This window comes from Saccostrea echinata, unplaced genomic scaffold, assembly GCF_033153115.1.
Source record: "Saccostrea echinata isolate AGI-Se365-2 ecotype Australia unplaced genomic scaffold, CSIRO_AGI_Sech_v1 ptg000001l, whole genome shotgun sequence".
NCBI lineage: Eukaryota > Metazoa > Mollusca > Bivalvia > Ostreida > Ostreidae > Saccostrea > Saccostrea echinata.
In genome coordinates this window covers 15,310,920-15,335,536 of record NW_026889750.1, presented here as the reverse complement: position 1 = coordinate 15,335,536, position 24,617 = coordinate 15,310,920, and the positions used below count along the sequence as shown (strand labels likewise).

Below are 24,617 nucleotides of genomic sequence, written 5' to 3'. Positions count from 1 at the left end.
TTTGAAGAATTTAAGGCCTATGATCATCAAACTTTGTCAGTTGATGCATCTTGGGTCCTCAAAGTACGTCAACTAAAAAGTAGGTCACCTTGACCTACTTTTTGAATTTTATGGCTAATCTTTTTTAAAACAATTAAGGTCATTAATTCGAATACGGGGAGGCTTAGAATCATTAAATCTTGTAAGATGATGCATCTTGGGGCCATAAAACATATTTATTAAAAAGTAGGTCACAGTGACCTACTTTTTGAACTTTGCAGGCATTCGATTTCAAAGCGTTTTAGAGGCATAATTTGGACATTTTAAGTCCTATGATCATAAAACTTTGTAAGTTGATGCATCTTGGGTCCTCAAAAAAGGTCAACTGAAAAGTAGGTCACCGTGACCTACTTTTGAATTTATATGACTATAATTAAATATTTCAGGTACTAATTGGCTTAGAATCATCAAACTTTGTCAGTTGATGCATCTTGGGTCTTCGGAGTAGGTCGACTAAAAAGTAGGTCACAGTGACCTACTTTTGAAAATTTATGGCTTTAATTAAATATTTCGGGTACTTATTGGCTTAGAATCATCAAACTTTGTCAGTTGATGCGTCATGGGTCTTCAGAGTAGGTCAACTAAAAAGTAGGTCACCGTGACCTACTTTTGAAAATTTATGGCTTTAATCAAATATTTCGGGTACTAATTGGCTTAGAATCATAAAACTTTGTCAGTTTATGCGTCATGGGTCCTCGGAGTACAACAACTGAAAAGTAGGTCACGGTGACCTACTTTTGAAAATTTATGGCTTTAATCAAATATTTTGGGTACTAATTGGCTTAGAATCATTAAACTTTGTCAGTTGATGCATCTTGGGTCCTCGGAGTACAACAACTGAAAAGTAGGTCATGGTGACCCACTTTTGAAATTTTATGGCTGTATTTAATATTTTCAGGAATTATTTGGCTTAGAATCGTCAAAATTTGTCAGTTGATGCATCTTTGGTCCTCGGAGTAGGCTGACTGAAAAGAAGGTCATTGTGACCTTCTTTTGAAAATTTATGGCTGTAATTAAATATTTTGAGTACTTATTGGCTAGAATCATCAAACTTTGTCAGTCGATGTATCTTTGGTCCTCGGAGTACAGCAACTGAAAAGTAGGTCACGGTGACCTACTTTTGAAAATTTATGGCTTTAATTAAATATTACAGGTACTAATTGGCTTAGAATCATCAAACTTTGTCAGTTGATGCATCTTGGGTCCTTGGAGTAAAACAATTGAAAAGTAGGTCACTTTGACCTACTTATAAAATTTTATGATTATAATTTTAAAAAATATTTTAGGTATTAATTGGCTTAGAATCATCAAACTTAGTTGATGGGTCCCCAGAGAATGACAAGTGATAAGTAGGTTACCATGACCAACTCTCAGGTACTAATTGGCTTAGAATCATCTTGGGTTCTCAGAGTGTGAATTGGAATTTCAAGGGTTTATGTAAATATACAGGATACTTCGAGGCTTCAAATAGAAGTGATAGGTTGTACAGTTTATCAGAAGAGCGATTCAAGGCCCATGGGCCTCTTGTTAAATCATAGCCCCATGGAATCATTTTTTTATAAAATTAAATAGGGGAATTTTTTAAAGAAAAAAAAATCTGCTGCTTAAGAGCAGTAGTTTATTTACATTAGCTTATTGACTATATTTTTGAAATATTGAGAAATAAGATTTAAATCAATCAATAATAACATTCAAATATTTAGTCCAAAAAGGTGTATTACATAGTAAATGGTTGAAATGTTATTCTTCAATAGTGTTCCTTAGACCTGAATCAACTACTCTTGTAGTTGACCTGAATCAACTACTTTTGTAGTTGACATCTGCAAAAAGTATGTTGGACTGAATTGTCTTGCCACCAAAGATGGTAATAAGACCGCGGAACATTAACTGGCAAAATTGGAAATATGCAGCTTACGTCATTTCCATCTGTTACAATCAAAACATTTAATGATAGATAATGGGGGGGGGGGGGGGGACAATCGCTGAACGATCTTGAAAATAAAAAAGAAAGTTTTTTTATTTTGGACAAGCCCCTCCCTGTTTCTGATTGTCAAACATTTTTCAGTGAAGACAAAACTAAAGAAAATACCTCTTGTCATCCTAGAAATAAATATATTTTGTCATGTGAAGGCATGATCTGACTCGACAATTTTTTACCCCCCCCCCCCCCCCCCCCCCTCTTTCTAGAATCAAATAGCCATCCCCTAAAAAATGTTTTGTCTTCTATGACTTTTACGTGTCCATAAAATTATAGGCTAAAAACTCGTTAAACAATGATAAATATGAATTTCAAACAACATGTATTTGGGAATTTAAATTATTTGTCTTTTGGATCATACATTCACACTCTGCGTTTGAAAACAGCTCAGGTGGATTGAAAATGAATTTCAAACTAGAATTTCAATCCGATGTTTTCTCAGACGTCTGTGCCAAATTGTACCCGCCCATTTCATTGTCTATCATTAAATGTTTTGACTGTAATAGATGGAAAAGACGTAAGCTGTATATTTCCAATTTTGCCAGTTAATGTTCCGTGGTCTTATAAATAAGCAAAATTTTTGATGGTCTCAATTTCAGGGCCAGGAGTGCAGTTGGCAACAGTTATGGGGAATGTTTTGTTGTGGAAATAGTTAAAAAAAAAAAATTTGAATATGTTAAGAACACTCCGTAATAATTTGAGATTGCAGTTTAAATATACCATGAGAGAAATAAATCAAGAAATGGCACACTTTTTTGTGTGCAATAAATATACACATTTTTCAATGCATGGCACTGTAGCTCTCTGGTCATCCATTCCAAATTTTTTAGACCAGTGAGCTACAGATCTGCAGCTAAAAACTACAATGAATGAAAATCACTTTGCTGTAAGTGAGAATTCGTTATAGCTATGTTTGCTGTAAGTTTGTTTTACTGTATGTCATTACATTTTATTTCTGTAATATGATTATTTATTATGTTTATGTATTTTGTGTTAGAAAACTCCTTTTTCTTTAAAAATATGAAATTAGATACATGAATGCAAACAGGAAAAGTTTGCTTTTATGTAATTTATTAATCTTTGCAGTTTTAAAAAATGCATGTGCTAGATTGTCTTGCTGAAGTTTATCAGAATGATACTGGTTTGTCTATTAAATAAAATTTCCTTTGAAATACAGTTTGACAATTTGTTTAAGATTAAATTTCATTTATTTTGTTGGTAGCATTTATCAACAATATTAAATTCCAAATGAAATTTTCCTGGACATTGTAATGTTATACCTGGTAGTTATTTGTGAAATAAGGAAATTATGTCCAAACAAAATCATATTAGATCATAAATCAACAAAATTTTATCCACAAGAAAAATTCGGTTTCTCTAAGTATTATTTTTTTTTTCTATTTAAACAGCTCTGGCGAAGTCTGCCTTGAGCCCCCATGGAGTGAAGGCTGTAAAACCTTTAAATACACTTCAGGAGGAGCAGAACCGCAGAGAAAAGAAACCTCTACTGAGAGGGGACACGGACGAGGTCAGATTTATAACATATCTATTTCATGCAAGGCTACAATTGATATTGTCAGTGAACAATTTGTCTGCTATTTATCCTTTTTAGCTTACCTGAGCTGAAAGCTCAAGTGAGCTTTTCTGATCACCCATTGTCCGTCCATCCGTCTGTCTCCCCTTCTGTCCGTCCGTCTGTCTGTCCATCCATCTGTAAACTTTTCACATTTTCAACTTCTTCCCAAGAACCACTGGGCCAATTTTAACCAAACTTGGTACAAAGCATCCTTGGGTGAAGGGAAGTTTAAATTGTTAAAATGAAGGGCCAAGTCCCCTTCAAAGGGGAGATAATCAAGAAAAGACAAAAATTGGGTGGGGTCATTAAAAAATCTTCTCCTCAAGAACCACTGGGCCAGAAAGGCTGAAACTTATGTGGAAGCATCCTGGGGTAGTTTAGATTCTAAATTGTTAAAATCATGACCCCCAAGGGGTAGGGCGGGGCCACAATAGGGAATCCAAGTTTTACATTGAAATATGTAGTAAAAATCTTTAAAAATCTTCTTCTCAAGAACCACTGGGTGATAAAGGCTGAAACTTATGTGGAAGCATCCTGGGGAAGTGCAGATTCTAAATTGTTCAAATCATGACCCCTGAGGGGTAGGGCGGGGCCACAATAGGGAATCCAAGTTTTACATTGAAATATGCAGAAAAAATCTTTAAAAATCATCTCAAGAACCACTGGGCCAGAAAAGCTGAAACTTATGTGGAAGCATCCTGGGGTAGTGTAGATTCTAAATTGTTCAAATCATGACACCCGGGGGTACGACGGGGTCACAATAGGGAATCCAAGTTTTACATTGAAATATGTAGTAAAAATCTTTAAAAATCTTCCTCTCAAGAACCACTGGGCCAGAAAACTTATATGGAAGCATCCTGGGGTAGCGTAGATTCTAAATTGTTCAAATCATGACCCCTGAGGGGTAGGGCGGGGCCACAATAGGGAATCCAAGTTTTACATTGAAATATGCAGAAAAAATCTTTAAAAATCTTCTTCTCAAGAACCACTGGGCCAGAAAAACTGAAACTTATGTGGAAGCATCCTAGGGTAGTGTAGAATTATAATTGGTCAAATCATGACCCCTGGGGGTAGGGCAGGGCCACAATAGGAAATCCAAGTTTTACATTGAAATATGCAGAAAAAATCTTTAAAAATCTTCTAAAGAACCACTGGACCAGAAAGGCTGAAACTTATGTGGAAGCATCCTGGGGTAGTGTAGATTCTAATTGGTCAAATCATGACCCCTGGGGGAGGGCATGGCCACAATAAGTACTACAAGGGGGGGGGGGGATCAGGTGAAAAACAGCAAGGCCAAAGTTACTCAGGTGAGCATTGTGGCCCATGGGCCTCTTGTTTTTCTTTCCATACATAGATTTTAGAATGATTTGGGTTTGGATATTTATATCGGCACTATGGATTGGCTATGATTTGTTTTGGGGGTCCTTGGGTTGAATGGATCTTTTGTTTAACTCAAGCCCTAGAGGAGTCATCTAAAATGAAGCCAGGGGTCGATTTACTTAGTTTAGAAACATGAAATTTTATTCAAAAGGTAAATGAAAACATTAGAGCTTGTCTTGGAAAAGCCTGATGAGTGTATATTTAAAGATAATAAGTTTAAATTGTCGGATTATATTACCTGACAAAAGAATAATGAGTGATGCTCTTCAGCCACAATGATATTTATTAATAAGCAAATATACTTGCATGCACTGCAGCAGGATTGGCAAATGAATGTCAGGTAGAATGCCATTGGACGAGTTCATCATATATGCAAGTTGTCACAGATCAGTGCCATTTGTCACCTTTGTGGCTACAGTCCCATCTTATCAATTGTCTCTTGGATTGGGCACATTCATAGCACAGTGAATTGGCCTTTCCAACAGGTCCTTTTTTTATACCCCCACTCCAAAGGAGAGGGGGTGTACTGTTTTACCCTTGTGTGTCTGTCCATAACACATTTTCATTGCAGTTTTCTCAGCAACTACTCATCGCATATGCTTGAAATTTTAGCACACTCTTTGTCTAGGCATGCCATGTGGTGGGATTCATTTTTGTAAAAATCTGATGTCAACTTCCTGTTTATCCATGCGTCTGTCCATACCAAATTTTGGTCGCAGTTTTCTCAGCAGCTACTCATTGCAGATGCTTGAAATTTTTGTACACTCTTTGTCTAGGCACGCCATATGGTTTGATTCATTTTTGTGCAAATCCGATGTCAACTTCCTGTTTATCCTCGATCTAACCGTAACAAATTTTCATCACAATTTTCTCAACAACTACCCTTTGTCGATTTGTCTATGCTTGAAATTTTAGTACACTTTTTGTCTAGGATTTCCACATAGTGGGATTTATTTTTGTACAAATCTGATGTCAACTTCCTTTTTTCCATGTGTCTGTCCATACCAAATTTCTCAGCAACTACTTTCAACTACTGAAATTTTAGCACAATCTTTGTCTAAGCATGCCATATGGTGGGATTCACATCAGAGCGGGGGTATTACTAGTGAGCATTGGCTCACAGACTTCTTGTTAGCTCACATGAGCCTTCGGCTCAAGTGAGCTTTTCTAATCAAAATTGGTCTGTTGCCTATTGTCATCCTTCCTTGTTATTGTTGTAAACTTTTCACATTTTTAGCTCACCTGAGTTGAAAGTTCAAGTGAGATTTTCTGGTCACATTTTGTCTTGTCCATCTATCTGTAAACTTTTCACATTTTCAACTTCTTCTCCAGAACCTCTGGGCCAATTTCAACCAAACTTGCCACAAAGGATCCTTGGGTAAAGGGGATGCAAGTTTGTTTAAATGAAGGGCCATGCCTTCTTTCAAGGGGAGATAATTAAGAATTAGTGAAAATTTGGTGGCATCTCTTAAAAATCTTCTTTTTAGGAACCAGTGGGCCAGAAAGGATGAAACTTATTTGAAACCTTCATTACATAATGTAGATTCAGATTTGTCCAGATCTTGACCCCCAGGGTTAGGATGGGTCCACAATGGGGGATCAAAGTTTTACAAAGGAATATATAGGAAAAATATCTTTAAAAATCTTCTATTCAAGAACAACAAAGCTAATCATGATTTGCATATTGATATGAAAGCATCACCAGGTACTGTAGATTCAAATTTATTCAAATCATGACCCACGGGGGTAGGGTGGGGCCACAATAGGTGATCAAAGCTTTTGTTGTGTACAATGAGGGTCAATTGTAAACCTTTGAACACTTTTAGCTTTTCTAGAACCGCTGAACCAATTTCAACCAATTTTGTTCATATATGGGCTACAGCAAAAATTATGAATTTCATGGTATCTGCTTCCCTGGGGCATGAAGGATGGGATTAAAACCATGAAAATAAATGCAGTCTTCAAAATTTTCTTCTTTACTCCTGGATTTCAAACAGTCAATTAATCAGGCATGATTTAACTAAGCATTGAGCCCTCTACCAAAATTTTGAATTTTATGGTCCCTGGGTGAGGGGTTTTGGTGTTAAGGCGGGGCTCTTTTGATCATATAATGAAATGCATAATTCTTTAAAAAGCTTCTTCTCTTCCCCTGTATATTTAACAGACAAACCAAGTGCATGGTTATAATAATCAACTTATGTGCCTCTTCCAAAATTATGAAATTCAGGACTCGGGGTTAAGGGTTCTGGTTTAAGGGCAGAGCTCAAATGATCATTATCAGTAAGTGAAAAAGCATTCATTCTTTAAAAATCTTCTTCTCTGTTACTGGGTATTAAGCCTACAAACTAAGTGCATGGATTTGAGAAATAAGAGTGCCTCTACATAAATTGTGAATTCATAGCCCCGGGGTTAAGGGTTATGGTATTTGAATGAGGCTATAATGATCATATAGTGAAAATTCATTTATTCATTGAAAATCTTCTCTGTATCTAGGTATTTAGCAGACAAAGTAAGTGCATGGTTATGATCAAAGGTACCTCTGTCTAAATTTTGAAATTCTTGGCTTCAGGTTAAGGGTTTCTGGTGCTAGGGCAGGGTCCATTGATTTACTCTGAGAGAAGTGATTCTCCTTTGATTATCAACTATGAATAAAGAAAATATAAATAAACAATTAATTTGAGTGACTGTTAAGCCATTGGGCCTCTTGTTTAATCAAAGTATTGACCTGGGGTTAGGTGGGGCTATAATGGGAGATCAGATTTTACATATTGCTAGCTAGTGAACAGGAAAGAAATCTCTTTCTACAGAACACCAAAGCCATATATTGATATTAATACATCCCAATGTTGTGTGGATTCAAGTTGGTTAAAACATAACCCCTTTAGGCTAGGTAGGGGCAACAATATGGAGTCAACATTTTTCTATGGATAAAAAAGGGGAAAAAATCTTTTTAAAATTTTCCTCAGAAGAACAGCAGGATGAGGGTGATTAAGCTGAGTGTTGTGGCCTCTTGTTAAGTTCATTTACAATCCCCATAGTACTTCTGTAGAGTAAATATGTATTATTTTTTTCTTTTATTGTGTTTGCAGGAGTTGGAGGATGAAGAGATAGTGAACAATACACAGTCTTCAAAAATTGATACAGATCCTAACAGTGTAGCCTCAGATGACTTCCAGGAGTTTGAGTCTTACCATCCCATGGAAGAGAGCCAGAAAACAGTGACCTCAGGTACTACTGAAAGGGAAACATTAATTAGCTTGGTCATTGTAAAATCTCCTTGTGAAGTTTTACACTTTTACCATACTGTAGATTCCTAAATATATGCGAGGAATAAATTATCGCGTTATTACGCGAGAAGCGCCACTCGCGAAATAAAATTACATGCTTTATTTTTATGGTACTTTAATGTATGTAAAATCTGTAGATAAATCACCCATTCGCGAATTATTGTTCTTGCGGTTTGACGCCCTTGGGCCACTTCGCGATATTAAGTACTCGCGTAAAATAAGGAATTTACAGTATATGCTCAACTATAAGATTAGTTGAATTTTTGAGAGTCAAAAATAAATGCAGAAGTATTTATTCAAATGTTCCACTTTTCCACAAATCAAGACTGCTTTTCTGAGAAAAAAAAACTTTACTTTTCCGCAATAAATCCTACTGCTATATTTTATGCTTTTCTATGAATTATTTTAAGATGTGTCATAATTTACAGACTATGATGCAGTAAATTGGTTGCAAAGGCTCAATTTTAGCTTAAAATTTTGAAAAATCTTTACACAGGGGATTGTTTATTTCTATAAATTTTTAAGTATTGGAACATGCAGAGCTCATGGTATAGCCATTAACACCTTCCATTTTAACTTGATCAATTCCATTTGATCAAAAGCTGTGTATGGTTGTTAAGTACAAAAAAGACAACTGAAATCTATGCATACTTTAAACAATTTATTTTCCAATTCTTACCAAATGCTTGTTAAAGAAACCATTATATATCTGGCATGTCTTAACAACTGTTTGTTAAGAACATGAAAAATAAGCTGAAGGAATTCTTAAATAATTGCTTGTTAAATAAAATTAAGTAAAACTGTTACACTTTTATACAGAGTTTTAACAACTGTTTGTTAAGACTACCCAAAGAATTCCACAAGATATATTCTTAACAACTGGTTGTTAGAAATGCAAAGGAAGATGAACAGAATAAAGTCTTAACAACTGCTTGTTAAGAATACCAAAAAAATTTCACAAGGTATATTCTTAACAACTGGTTGTTAGGAATGGAAAGGAAGTCAAACGGAATAAAGTCTTAACAAGTGCTTGTTAAGAATACCAAAAGAATTTCACAAGATATATTCTTAACAACTGGTTGTTAGAAATGGAAAGGAAGTCAAACGGAATAAAGTCTTAACAACTGCTTGTTAAGAATACCAAAAGAATTTCACAAGATATATTCTTAACAACTGGTTGTTAGAAATGCAAAGGAAGACAAACAGAATAAAGTCTTAACAACTGCTTGTTAAGAATACCAAAAGAATTTCACAAGATATATTCTTAACAACTGGTTGTTAGAAATGGAAAGGAAGTCAAACGGAATAAAGTCTTAACAACTGCTTGTTAAGAATACCAGAAGAATTTCACAGGATATATTCTTAACAACTGGTTGTTAGAAATGGAAAGGAAGTCAAACGGAATAAAGTCTTAACAACTGCTTGCTAAGGATGCTAGAAGTAGGTCCATGGAATCCTTTTAAAATTTGCTAGAAAACCGGGATAAAAATTGACAATTGACAATCAATTAAAATTATTAAGCAAATATAGCACATACAAGTTTAATGAAATATTCTTTTCTTAACAACTAGTTGTTAGAGGACCAAGGCTAGACAACTCAGGAAACATTGGGAAAAATGTCTTAACTTTTTAATAAAAAGATTAGGAGTATGTTCAAGATATTTTCTTAACAACTGCTTGTTAAGAAAGCTATGTTTCAATTAATGCAATTCTTTTAAGGATACACCAAAGGTTTCCAAATGCCAGAATTTAATTTACATGTAATTCTTTCATTATCAAAGATAACATAATAAAGGTATATATCATTTGAAAGCTTGTTAAATTTACTATTTAATTATCCTAATTTAAACTTTAATTAATAACTTATTTAAAAATTATTTAAATATTAATGTAAATTTTAGTGCATAAATATTTTATAAATCAACCTTTTTTGTATTTAACCCCTCAAAGTGGTCATTTTGCCTCAAGGTAGATTAAAGATTGAACTTAAAAACTGTATCTCAGATTTTTTATAAATCTTCTAATTCAAAAGTTACAGCCATTTGCTCTTCAATATTATCAATTTATTAGCCTAATTTAACATTTTCCTCAATAATTCCAAAACTAAGCTAGATATCAAAAATCTGAGATACGGTTTTGTGAACACACATTTGAGAAGCAACCCATCCAATTTTCAGAGAAATTGGTCAATAAATAAGGGAGCTGAATCCTTTGAAATAATACCACACACTGTCTGATCTTACTTTATAGTAGAAGGCAAAAACCCATTACACAACAAAATCTGCCAAAGCTAGAAATATATGACACCTTAGAGATTCAGCTTTGGATACCTGTCACTTGGCCATATTTCCTATGCATATTCACAAAAATGGGAGGTTCTTTTCTGTATTTAGATGCTTTTATTTAAGTAAAATAGGTTCAATTCTGAATCAGAAAGATTTCCCGGCAAAATGGCAAGAGCTAAGCTCCACCTTCATATTAATATTAGACATGATAAATTGTTCATCGAGTTTTCCTAAAAAAGTCTTGCAGTAGGTTTACTTGTTCTTCTCTATTACTCCCAAGTATTCAACAACTGCCACAGTGTAATATTCTATTCCTCTTCTGTAATACCCTGTAAAAAATATACATCATTTGAGTGGTAAAATTCATATTCTTTGATATTTTTTCTATCTAATATATTATCAAATAAACCATTAATTGAATTTTTACATTCACCAAACAAATTTATTATATTTGTGCATAATGCTGGACAGATTTAGGCAGAGAAGTGTGATGGGGTAAACATGGAATTTGACCTCAGATACTTAAAAAAAAGGTAAGAACTATGAATAAAGAACTGCATTTTGTATCTTTATTTTTTTTTCTAAAAATGTGGCAAAATGAGCCAGTACTTCCTAATGGAAACATATCCAATAAAAGAGGTTAGGACAAGTCCCAGAGATGAGTAAACCAAGACCCTGCAGGAGATCCCCCCCCCCCCCCAAATATTTCTCATAGACGTTAAGCAGCCAAAATTGCCATCAGATTTGTTCCCTTTTCCAGACTTTGTGTATTGCAAAAAGTCTTTATCTAAGCAATTAATACCATTGTCATTTGCTGGACAATATTAAAAAAAAAATCACACTGTACAATTTCAAATTAGTTTCCATTACTTTATACTGGATTTATTATGAAAGAGGCTAGACAACAAGATAATTTTATCCAAGACTGAGCAATTAAATTCCTTTGCTTAATTCCCAAGAGATCTAGATAACATCTGCCTGATCAGAGATGCTCTACCAGTTAATTCCTCACAGGAAACTCATTAATTTATCTCTAATTCAACATCTAATTTGTTATTAAAATTCTTCTTGACAACTGCTTGATAATTACACCAATGTGGAATTTCTCTCTTGTTTTTGACACAAGCAAAACGTTATTATATTTATTAAAAATTGTTGTAAAGTTAGCAATGAGAAAAAAACTGTGTATTTTCTTGATGAAACATTTTATTAAATATCTGCAATATTCTTACATCTTTTGGGACTGTATAATTTAAAATGTAAAGACATATATATATATATATATATATATATATATATATATATATATATATATATATATATATATATATATATATATATATATATATTTAAATTTTGCCTTAAATGAAGGTCAAAGTGCCCTTTAAATAGGATGCGACAAACCCTCTATTTAAGATGCATCAAATGGCCGAGTATTACGGTTCTTGGTCTAAAAGTTATCTAGTAATGAGCCGAACAGGATTTTCCCCTTTCTTGACAATAACATCTTAATTAAAGGTCACAATGACCTATTTTTAGAGTGAAACACACCTTTTACACAAGATGTACCAGCGAACAAAGTTTCTTAATTCTATGCTCATAGTATAAAAATTATGAGCCGGACACGAAAAAGTAAACAGACAGACATATGGACAAACATAAACGCCATAACAAAATATGCCCTGCCTTAAGATGAGCGTAAGAAATTATAATTCTCAGGCAGATTATTATTTCAAATATCCTCATTCAATTGACAAAATGAAAGCTTTATTACAGCAGAAGAAAAGAATTATGACATCTTAGTGAACCAGTTGCTGCGTAAAAAATCGTCCATTTGACAATTTTGAAGAAGTCAATAGAAATAGCTGTTTAATATTGTTTCTTTACCACTTTAGGGCGTAAAGTCACTTTGTATTATAGTTCCTGTAACGAATTCCATTTATAGGGTATGAAATACACTGTTGATTAATTACATGCGTTCAAATGCTTTACCTCACAAAGACCAAACATTTTTCATATGAACGTAATTTGTAAATATGTTTTAAAAATCAAAGCATAGATTTATATGGCACCACTTCCTATTATTATATTATGACAATGAGCATTAGACTTGATTTGGCAGATTTTTCTTTAAAAACTTGTATTGCTTAATATGAGGAAATATTTGTCCAGTCCTATCTTTTCTCTGTGTCATGATAACAGATCAAAGAGTCCGTTATATATAAAGATTACCTAATGTCGAGAGAGAGAGAGAAAGAGAGAGAGAGAGAGAGAGAGAGATTACCTTAGGTTTTTAATCTTAGTCGATGCCATCGAGTATAACATAAATTCGATCGTTTTTTTAAAACTCCACAAGACAATCCCATTCTTTCATTCACTGCTTCATATTCTTTTAGGGTATCAGAATCTGTAACCAAGATTATACATTTATTACGAGATATTTCAATGAATCATTACATTTCATTGTTATTTAGTAAATGGATTAGTTCCGGTTGACAGTGAAGAATATCGGTACTTCGATTTCATTTTGAGTGAGAAGTCCAACGAACATTATTTTTTAGGTGGCCTTATTAAATATGCGAGGAAAGAGTAAGCGCGGCTGAGGGAGACAGATGATGTTTACTTGAAAGCATACTGAATAATTTATCTATTTATGAAAAAAAAACTTTACACATCAATTATTTAAACACAAACACACACACAACACACACGGTAATTATTCTGAGTACCTATTCCGGGCATATTGAATACATATTCACACGTTTGTTAGGTATCAAGGAAACAAAACAAAATTTCAAATTATCAAAACCAGTCCACAAGATAGAGAAATTCGACGTGATTCACCCGTTGGTTACCGACGATTGCTTTTCCTTTTCGTAGAATTTCCCACAACTGTCAACGGACGAGTTCATTGGTTACTGTTGAAAGGTGAAACAGGTTAATCTTTCGTCGGTAAAACAGTGTATTGATCTGACTACTCTATTCCAGTTTACATGTAACAACAATTTTGTACATATTTTAATATTACAAAGTCGTAAATTCTTTCCCTGTCATAGAACTGTTATTAATTTCTCGGGCTGTATTCGATAAAACATAATTCATAAGTTTTAGGGATTATCATCGCATGCCGATTTTTTGGTAAATTTCTATTTTAAAGGAAATAATAGAAAAGCGAAGATGATGAAAAAAAAAAGGAAAAATGACTGGAATTTGATGTACCAATTTTAATCGATTTGAGGGATTTTTTTCGGGGGGGGGGGGTTCTCATTTAAAAAAGAAACTTAATACTGGTGTAATAGATCATATTTTGCTATGTCTTTAGGATATACATATTACATGTAAGTGAATTGAATAATATAAATACATGTAGCATATAAAAATACGTTCATGGAAAAGCAATTTGCTTAAAACGGACGGGTTCAACAGAAAATAATGCTTCCACGGATATTCCTGAAATATTCTCAATAAAAATAACTTTTAAAAGACGTGTGTCCGTAAAAGAATAATTAATGAAATATTAAGTTTTGTATGATGTTAAAAGGTTACTAAAAATTCTTAACTCTTTCTTATATTTATCAAGCACGTGAAAATACTTAATAGCCTATTTCTTACTTTAGATTATGAATATTAATGACACTTCTTTGTAACTACTTTCTACAGCTTGAGTATTTCTGACATTTTGTCAGTTTAAAATTAGAAAAGCGGCATTTGTGAAAATAATTTTAAAACAGGGCAGAAAGCATTGTCTTTTCTATCTACACAGTTGTTATTATCCCTTGAACCATTATTCATTACATGTGTGTACTCCGTGATGCGAACAGAACGATGGTTGCGGATTAAATTATATTAATGGGAAAAATCAGCCTTACTACTTCTTGTTTTATGGACACTGATAAAAATAACCTCAAGGGTAAGGAATGGATTAACAATTACTCATTCGACACATCTCGGCTGTTTCATGTCAGTAACGCCGGGAATTATCCGAAGTTATCGAATGCGCAATCAAAAATTCTCGTTACACATTCAGTCTAGATATCTTCATAATTTGGAAGCTTAGAGATTTAAACAAAACGGCATACTATAGGATTTTAAAAATTCATTTCAGTTGATAATTAATCAATTAAAACTTACAGGAAAATAAATTTTCGATTAAAAAAATTCATTAAGTACGTACAATGTTGGTATAATTTAAAAGAAATGCCGGTCCTTTTAGTCTTAACGTTACGATTTTCCAGTATTAAAGGACCAAAAATATGTATATATATTCACCCTTTTACAAGTTTTTTTTTATTATTATTATTTATCATACCTATATCTTGTCTTGTTTAATACATGTATGCTGAACATTTAACTTTTAACATTCAATCATTCTTTAAAACTTAAATACTTTGTACAAATGGCACATGCTTTTTAAGTCAAAATCATATATCTTACCTAGTCCTGAATTGACAGTTTCACTTGAATGCAAAAGATCTTCATCTTCAATACATGTTTTTCTTGATCTGCAACAAAATGTTTGAATGAGTATTTAACTTCCGCTCCTTTATTTCTGCGCATGTCAAACAGTTATTCTTAATTTGATTGGTGATTTTTGGGGATATAGCCAATCGAATTCGAATACACTATTGAGGGCAAATAGTTCGATTTCCAGTGATATGTTTCAGCCATTCTACAATTATGCCGACGGATTTTTTGTTAATTTTTTTTTATTATAAAGAAGATCCCACAAATTGCGACGCACAGTAGACTCCCTCTTTGTGATACTGATGGCAAGGACATAGAAGTTACTGTTGACGATCAAAGTAAGTGAATCTAATCTATTTACATACAATAATTACATATTACCTAATGTGAAGATGTTTGTACTATAAACGGCCAGTAGATGGTATTTTAATGTTTGTGAGTGTGGGTGTGTGGGCGTGAGGGTGTCTGTGTGTGTGAGAGAGAGGGTGTGGGATTGTGTGGGAGGTTGTTTAGGTGTGTGTGTGTCAACTTGAAATTCTACAGGTTTTTTTTTTTCATTAAAGCTTAAAAGAATTGCACACAAAAAAATACCAGTAAAGTTATTCCTTTTCTATCATCTTAACATATAAGTCCATTTTAATTCGATGTGCACAGTTCAAGTTTCCTATGAAATATATATTGGCACTCTGCACCAAAGACTTTTATGAGCCTCCACACCTTTTTTTGCCTATTGAGTTGACCTTGATTTCAAATTTATTACTTGACCCCCCCCCCCCCCCCCCCGCCGGAAAATCAAGAATCTAATTACCACGTACCATGACGACTTTATTATTTTTCAAACGTCTAAACTTACTTCTCCCTTTTCAGAAAACCTCCCCCATCTTACTCTAAATGTGAAGATACATGTAAAACACTAATCACCAGAATTTTCCCCTAGTTTTACATGTACGTCGAAACAAGGCTGAAGCAAAATACCTTACGAATTCCCCTTTGAATCAATGGCGTGTCAGCCCGAAACAGGGACAGAAGTGTTTGTCAGCTGTTCCTGGCATGATTGCAATGCATTGATTTTTCCAACAGATTTTCAAATTTCTTGTGTAAAAAAAATGGCAGTTCATGATAAGGATTGAAGTGATATATCGCGATATGAAATTTTTGGCTATACCCATCCCTATTTTTTTATACATGAAAAGCATGCTCATTGTTAAATTAAACAAGTCATTTTATGTACCGGTAGATATTATTGCCAGGCGCGGATCCAAGAATTTTTTACGGGGGTGGACCCCTCCCCCCCGTCCACCCCATTCAAAAAAAAAAACTTTTCCATCCAAGAAATATATTTTAAAAAAGAAAAACAAACAAACAAACAGACAAAAAAAAAAAGAAAAAGAAAAAACTCAACTCTTTTCCCAAACGTGAAAAACCTATTTCGTGAAGGGGGTGGGGGTGGGGGGTGTTCGTTGACATTTAAAGCTTCATACCTATGACTTTTCATACCCATTTCACATAGATAGCTATGACTTTTCATATCAATTTCACATAGATCCGCGTTTTCGAGGAGGGATCGTGTTTTCGGGGGGGGGGGGGGGGGTCCAAGGTCAATTTTACTTGGAATAGTATATATATTTAATAACTCTGCAAATTCCAGGGGTCCCGACCCCCCCCCCCCCCTTCTAGATCCGTGCATGATTGCGCAGTGTGATTAGGTCAAGTAATGACCTGTGGCCTGTGAAAATGAAGATATTTGCTCTCTGCATGTATATATCATAGAGATATACTACAAATGTATATATAATGTATTGTTTTAAAAAAATGTGAACAGGAGTACTTCTTCCACGACGTTTGTTTTAAATTATCTATTTAAAATGATAAATTAACATCTAAAGCTCTACAATTTTGCTAAGACGATGTCCTAAATTTTGATAATGTGGTACAACCTGAAGCCTCAGAATTATTTAAGCTTGATCCCTCATGAACTAAAGAGATTTTAATGAATCGATGAACTATCTAATTTACTTTTACATAAAAAAAAAAAAAATAGAAATTAAAAGATATCTTACCTTGATGTATAGAGAACGTTCGGAGATTTCAACAGAACACAGGATAATAGAATTTCTGAAAGAGTGTAAGTTTTCGCGGGAAATGTTACCATGTTAATCTTATTTTGCATACGATGGGCTGGCTGAAGCCTGTCATTAATTTCTACCAATGGCAGCACTAGAATCATTTCGACGGGTCGCCTTTAACTTGTATAGACAGATGTCCGAAACACTCATCACAGACATCAAAGGGTCAGATTTTCCTAACATTGAATAGCTTGGTACTCCGCTAATAACTGTTACTCTTTCGTCGCATAATTGACATCGCATAAAATGCTAGAATCTGAAAGACGTACTTAAAATATTTTAATAAAAATATATTTGGGTTTAAATAAACGATTTCTCAAGGAATATGAAATCTTGTTACGCTAAAACTTTATCATTTACCATCAATGTATAAATATAAAATCGGATTTATCTAAAATAAGTCCTTTAGATAAACGCAGTCTTCCTGTGGGTTAATTAACGAAAACACCGAGATTTATTTTCTGCATTTTAAAATGTACAATGAGTTAAGATCCGTTTTATTTCACACCATAAGAAATAATAAATGAATATTAGCCCTTGATATTATCCTCCATGAGGACCCATTTGTGGGGCGCCTGAATATCAAACATTTTTAAAGCTTTGCACAAGTAAATCTAAAAAAAAAATGAAAAGATTTTGCTGATTTTGATGATCATTTCTCTTTCTTCTACAACCCTCTTCCCTCTGCAATATTTTTCTGTTCTTATAAACCATTTCATACCCCGCACTCTAAATATATTTATTTACATTTTTCGTGTAACGAGCATTTTTGTTTATATTCTTTGTATATAGGAGAGGACAATCTAACTTACAAAAATCTAAGCTAATTACTGATAAAATATGTTGAAACTTTTTTTTTTACATGTAAAAGGGATAGGTTAAAATATATAACGTGTAAAGTTTTGATAACTGTAAAATATATACATGTTACTGTTTGATGTGAGGAAAAAAACCTTATGCATTTCTACAGAATTAATGATTGCATTATTTCAATGATTTATTTATTATTAAACACGAGTTTAAATAAGATCCTTCATACTTACGTCTTCTAACAAAACATGTACATGCATTTTGCGACACCCGAGAATACAGTAGCGTGAAAGATCTAAATTTTGTGACGTTCGTTACATACAACTTTAAAAAGTTTCTTTATTAATGTTACATGCCACGTCAAAGCAACTGAGAATTTAATGATCATGCAATTTCAGCATTCTTGCAAGTTTCTAGTCAATTACTTTCAAAGTTCCATACTCATTGATAAATTCTCTCAAATTACCTAAGTGAATGAAAATAATGGATCATCTATTCGTTTTATAGCTCTACTGATAGTATCAAATACACGGTGTTTTCCCGAGTGGGAGCAAGTTGAAATGGTTCATTTTCTACGGCTGATAAATATTCACTGTACCAACTTTCTAATTTCCTTGCTGTTGCTATGGGATGGGTAATAGTGAAGTATCTTTGGATCGAAGACTTTTCTTAACATATATTTCTTTATTTACCCGGCATAAAAAGTCATGAAATGACATGACACCCACATAAAATAAGCATGTTTTAATTTGACCGAACAAAAAAAACTAGTATCTGTACATTTGTTATGAAAATATATATAATTATATATATTTTTGAAAAAAAAATGTGAATTTATTGATATAACGATTCAAAAGTTCAACATATGCACCATATTTTATTTTGTACCGGCGAAATCTGAAGAGTTCCTTTCATAGATCACTTATGCATTATATAATTCCAATTTAAAAAAATTACATTCTCAAAGTGTCTAGATTTTTCCGTTTCCATGATATGCGCATTTTTCAAATTTGTATGTTTGAAAAAAAAAAGTGGGGGAGAGGGGAATATTTGTTGGATAATTTAATACATAGAAATCAGTTTAAAAGATAAAAAAAACGTTAGTTCATACACAATAACATTTAATTTATACAATGCTACGATATCGTAAACAGCCTATTCTAATGGAGACATGGCCTCTAACGATAATAAATTCACTGAATAATAATTAGCATGCAAGTTTTGATTAACAGCACCCCCCCCTTCCTGCCCTCCATTCACTTTTAAGTCATGATTCACAGAGATGGACAATTACTGTATTTATGTGTATCAATGTAACAGAAACAAATGTTTTGATCTACCCACCATAGGTCTCGAATCTCTTCTGAATTTTAATTTAAAAACAAACTTCGAATGTATCTGTATTTAGTGTATTTCATGGGCCCGGAGAGTTGACGAGTATTTTCATCTCTCTCTCTCTCTCTCTCTCTCTCTCTCTCTCTCCACACTATTTTTAAAATTCAAAATTCAAAATCCGTTGTTGAAAAGTTAAATGTATATCTCGTAATATGAATAGCAAAACTTATTCTTTATATTCATCATGTTAATTAATTTCGCATCTTTACATGTAAAAATAACAAGTGCTAATTTTGCAAATCTCCACAGAACACACGTAATGCGATTAAATAGAAGCACATTTTGAAATAGATATATTTCTCTGGTGCAGCATTAGATCATGAGATGCAAAGTGTCTTTTCATTATACTAAATTGTTGTAAAGTTGTTATTTAGATTGCAAGATCACAATGCTCTAAATATCTATCTCACTGTGAACTCTTATCAAGGAACATTTACTATAGTTCGGGTGAAAAATCCTATCATACCGATGCGCTTTCGCGTACGGTCCCATGTGAAAGTGAAATAATGAGGCATTTCAAACACAAAGTGGTTTAATGAAATCCCGTTCTTTCTTCTCGTGATGACTGTTGTAAACGTGCGTGGTGCTTCTCCCCCGAAAGACTATAAATTACGTCCAGTCTATCAAATAACACTTTCTTCTGTAAAGACTGGAAAATTAATAGTAAAATGTGACGAAACAGAGATATTGAGTTCTCTTTAAGAGTTTTCCAGAAAATAGTCTTTATGTAAAACAATAAATTATAAAATAAATAAATTATATTGAAATATTGACATTTAGTAGTGAATAACCACTTAATATGCATTGTTTAAAGCAAATGGCTAAAACGCTTATGAAAAATTGAAAAATAACTAAACAAATCGGAAAATCCTGCAATTTTTTAAAACTAAATCAAACGTAGCATTTATATAATATTTTATTCACGGGTAATGAAATTTTCAGAAGAAAAAAAAATACATAAAATGTTTTCAATTTTTTAAGTGATGCATGCATGTAAACTGGCACACCACTTTCGGCAAAGCGAATTACCTTTTTCACTAAAAATAAGTTACGATTCACCCACATGATGCAATTAACAGTTTACTTAAACATGTAATCTATTGACCCGTTAAATGCATGATAGAAGAAATTCAGCGTGTTTAGCGAACATTCTTATCTCTTTCAATTTCTTTTTATTTAGAATATTACATGTCTGTAAAATAAAAATTATATCAATATTATTCAGATTTGTGCTTTAAAGAGACGCATATGGTTACTTTAGCTGACGGCATTAAGATCGTGCCGACATATTGTTCATAAAATAAATGTTCATAAAATCGCATGGTGTTTATCGCTTCACTCTAAAATTAACACCGAAATATATTTTCCCCTTTATTTATTCCTTTTTATTTAATTCTTTATATCATATTAGCCGAAGGCTCAATTAAGTGAGCTTTTCTGATCGAAATTTGTCCGTTGTCTGTCGTCGTCGTTGTCGTCGTCGTAAACTTTTCACATTTTCATCTTCTTCTCTAGAACTACTGGGCCAATTTCAACAAAACTTGGCACAGAGTATCCTTGGGGGAAGGGGATTCAAATTTGTTCAAATAAAGGGCCAAGTCCTCTTTCAAGAGGAGATAATAAAGAATTAGTGAAAAATTAATAGCATCTTTTAAAAACCTTCTCAAGAACCACAAGACCAGGAAAGATGAAACTCATATGGAAGCATCCTCAGGTAGTGTAGATTCAAGTTTGTTCAAATCATGACCCCCGGGGGTAGGGCGGGGCCACAATGGAGGATCATAGTTTTCATAGAAATATAAAAGAAAAAAAACTTTAAAAATCTTTTTCTCAAGAACAGCAAAGCCATGATGAGTAATATTTATAGGGAAGCATCCTCAGGTAGTGTAGATTCAAGTTTGTTCAAATCATGACCCCCGGGGGTAGGGCGGGGCCACAATGGAGGATCAAAATTTTTACATAGAAATATGTAGGAAAAATCTTTAAAAATTTTCTTTTCAGGAGCAGCAAAGCCCTGATTGGTCATACTTTTATGGAGACATCCTCAGGTAGTGTAGATTCAAATTTATTCAAATCATGACCCCCGGGAAGAGGGTGGGGCCACTATGGAGGATCAAAGTTTTACATAGAAATATATAGGAAAAATTTAAAATTTTCTCAGGAACAGCAAAGCCCTGATTGATCATATTTATGTGGAAACATCCTCAGGTAGTGTAGATTTTATTTTGTTCAAATCATGACCTCCGGGGGTAGGCCTGGGCCAAAATAGAGGATCAAAATTTTTACATAGAAATATATAGGAAAAACCTTTAAAAATCTTCTGATGAAGAAGAGCAAAGCCATGATGAGTTATATTTATAAGGAAGCATCCTCAGGTAGTGTAGATTCAAGTTTGTTCAAATCAATACCCTTGGGGGTAGGGCGGGGCCACAATGGAGGATCATAGTTATACATAGAAATATATGGGAAAAACCTTTAAAAATCTTCTTCTAAAGAAAAGCAAAGCCATGATGAGTTATATTTATAAGGAAGCATCCTCAGGTAGTGTAGATTCATGTTTGTTCAAATCAATACCCCTGGGGATAGGGCGGGGCCACAATGGAGTATCACAGTTTTACATAGATATATATAGGAAAAACCTAAAGAAAAACAAAGCCATGATGAGTTATATTTATAGGGAAGCATCCTCAGGTAGTGTAGATTCAAGTTTGTTCAAATCATGACCCCCGGGGGTAGGGCGGGGCCACAATGGAGGATCATAGTTTTATATAGAAATATAAAGGGGAAAAAACTTTAAAAAACTTTTTCTCAAGAACAACAAAGCCATGTTAAGTAATATTTATATGGAAGCATCCTCAGGTAGTGTAGATTCAAATTTATTCAAATCATGACCCCCGGGGGTAAGGTGGGGCCACTATGGAGGATCAAATTTTTACATAGAAATATATAGGAAAAATTTAAAATTTTCTCAGGAACAGCAAAGCCCTGATTGATCATATTTATGTGAAAGCATCCTCAGGTAGTGTAGATTCTATTTTGTTCAAATCATGACCCCCGGGGTTAGGGCTGGGCCACAATGGAGGATCAAAGTCTTATATAGAAATATATAGGAAAATATCTACTTCTGAAGAACTGCAATAAATAAGAATGTATAGGAAAATATCTACTTCTGAAGAACTACTTGTAACACATGTCACTATAACTACTACTACTACTGCTGCTGCTGCTGCTGCTACTTCTACTACTACCACTACTACTACTACAGAAACATTTCTCCTTTATTGGAAAATCAAGCTGGCTTCTGCAAATATTTTTCCACTCAGGATCATTTATATTTGTATTCTAAAATAGAAATTTACAAATCATTGAAGAAATTATATTGTGCATTTATTGACTTTGAAAAAGCTTTGGATTCTTTCTGGCATATAGGTTTATGGAAGAAGATTTTGTAATATAGATGGAAAGTGTTTTAGAATAATTAAAAATATGTACAAAAATATCACGTCTGAAGAATTTTGTAATGAATAGAGTTCAACTTTTTTCCCTTGTACTAATGGGGTAAGACAGAGTGATAACTTGTCACATATTCTGTTTTCACTGTATCTCAATGATTTAGAAGAATTTCTTGTTGTAAATGATGTCAATGGTTTAACAACATTGTCAGATAAAATGGAATAGAATACTAGCTTATTGATGAAACTGTATATCTTGTTAGACCAATATGATTTTCAGCATCAGTTAGAATTTTTTTCTAAATATTGTTAAAAAGGCATTTAAAGGTGAATATTAACAAAAATTGTTATTTTTGGTAGAGGTAAAGTGAATCACAGTATTGTTTTTTGATATAATGAAGTACCATAATTGGAAGTCGTTAGTCAATACAGATATCTTGATGTTATATTTTGTAAAATTGTGTCATTTAATATGAATATAAAAGAGTAGTATGACAAAGCAAGAAGAGCAAAGTCTGGAGTAATTAGTAAATGTAAAGGACAAGATTTATCTATAAAATGCAAGCTTGACCTCTTCGATAAAGCTTTAAAACCAATTTTGCAATACGGTTGTAAAATATGGAGTTTTCTTTTTTAATTGAAAAACTATATCTTAAATCTTGTAAACATGTCTAAATTGTGGAAGTAATCTACTCCTAATTGAATGGTATATGGTGAATTGGGAAGCTATCCATTGTCAAATAATATGAACGAAACACCATCGAATAAATTTGTACAACAAATCTTAAATGAATGTGGTTTATCATATATGTGGAAATATATGATAAATGTCAAATGGTTAAAAAATAGATTATATCATACTCTTATAGATCAATCTAAACAATCATGGTCTAGTGAAATGTCCAACACCAAAAACACTTACTTACAGGTTATTTAAAAGTACATTATCCTTTGAGAAATATTTTGACATTTTACCATTGAGATTACTGAGATATTTTTTTTTTTTGGAAATTTAGAATTAATAACACTAGGTTTGCCTATTTATTCAAGCAGATGGCACTGTGTTCCTAGAGAATTAAGACTCTGAAACCTATGTAATTGTAATGAAATTGGTGATGAGTTTCATTATTTATTAAATTGTACTGATGCAATATTAAAACAAGCAAGGTCATTATATTTATCTTATTATTATACTGTGAATCCGAATCTGTTTAAAATCGCAAAAAGAAACAGTTGATAAGGGTCTGTAAATTTATACAAAAAACTATCTCGAGAGTTCGCTGTTCTGGTTAATTTTTTCCACGCAATGTGCATTGTCATCTATATTTTTGTCTAAATTATTGTTCTCTACATCTGTAACTAGTTTTATGAGAATAAAGTTCTTGTCTTTGTCATATAAAAGTCTTCATTCATAGACTGGTATCCCCCTTTTCTTTTTGTTTAGCAATGACGAAATCCCTCATGATTTTGTTCTAAATATTTTCCTGAAAATGTGAATGACCCCCCCCCCCTCCATCTTGATAGAATAGGATTTTTGCCAATTGTTTTCCAATTTGATGGGTCAGTTTTTTCTATTGATGAAACGCCCTCATCCCTCCTTTTTTGCTTTGAAATACCACAAACTTAAAGACGACAACAATGCCTATTTCAAAAGCTGAAAGCTTTTTTTTTTTTAATTTTCATTGTATTAAAGACTAGACCCACAAGGCAGCCTACTACTGGGGCTGAAAAAATAAAAGCAAATGATACATGCTTTACGTCAGCGTTATTTGCTTGCCTGAAGAGTTATCAAAAGTATGAGAGAGAGCAGAAGCAATGTAGATGA

The 24,617-nt window shown here is 33.3% G+C and overlaps 1 protein-coding gene and 1 long non-coding RNA gene across 2 annotated transcripts in view; one reads left to right on the top strand and one right to left on the bottom strand.

The window, feature by feature from the left end:
* The window catches only part of LOC133185567 (kinesin-like protein KIF13A), a 202,298-nt gene that overhangs the window by 157,653 nt on the left and 20,028 nt on the right, over positions 1-24,617 (top strand). Inside the window, exons 33-34 of the mRNA XM_061320866.1 lie at positions 3,427-3,545; positions 8,063-8,201. Of these exons, the coding sequence (XP_061176850.1) occupies positions 3,427-3,545; positions 8,063-8,201 (258 nt within the window). The remainder of the gene's footprint in view (positions 1-3,426; positions 3,546-8,062; positions 8,202-24,617) is intronic.
* On the bottom strand, positions 10,167-15,052 carry LOC133185676 (uncharacterized). The gene is made up of 3 exons (XR_009720933.1): positions 14,980-15,052; positions 12,830-12,952; positions 10,167-10,874 (listed from the first exon to the last, which is right to left on the bottom strand). It is a non-coding gene; the product is annotated as an uncharacterized LOC133185676 (long non-coding RNA).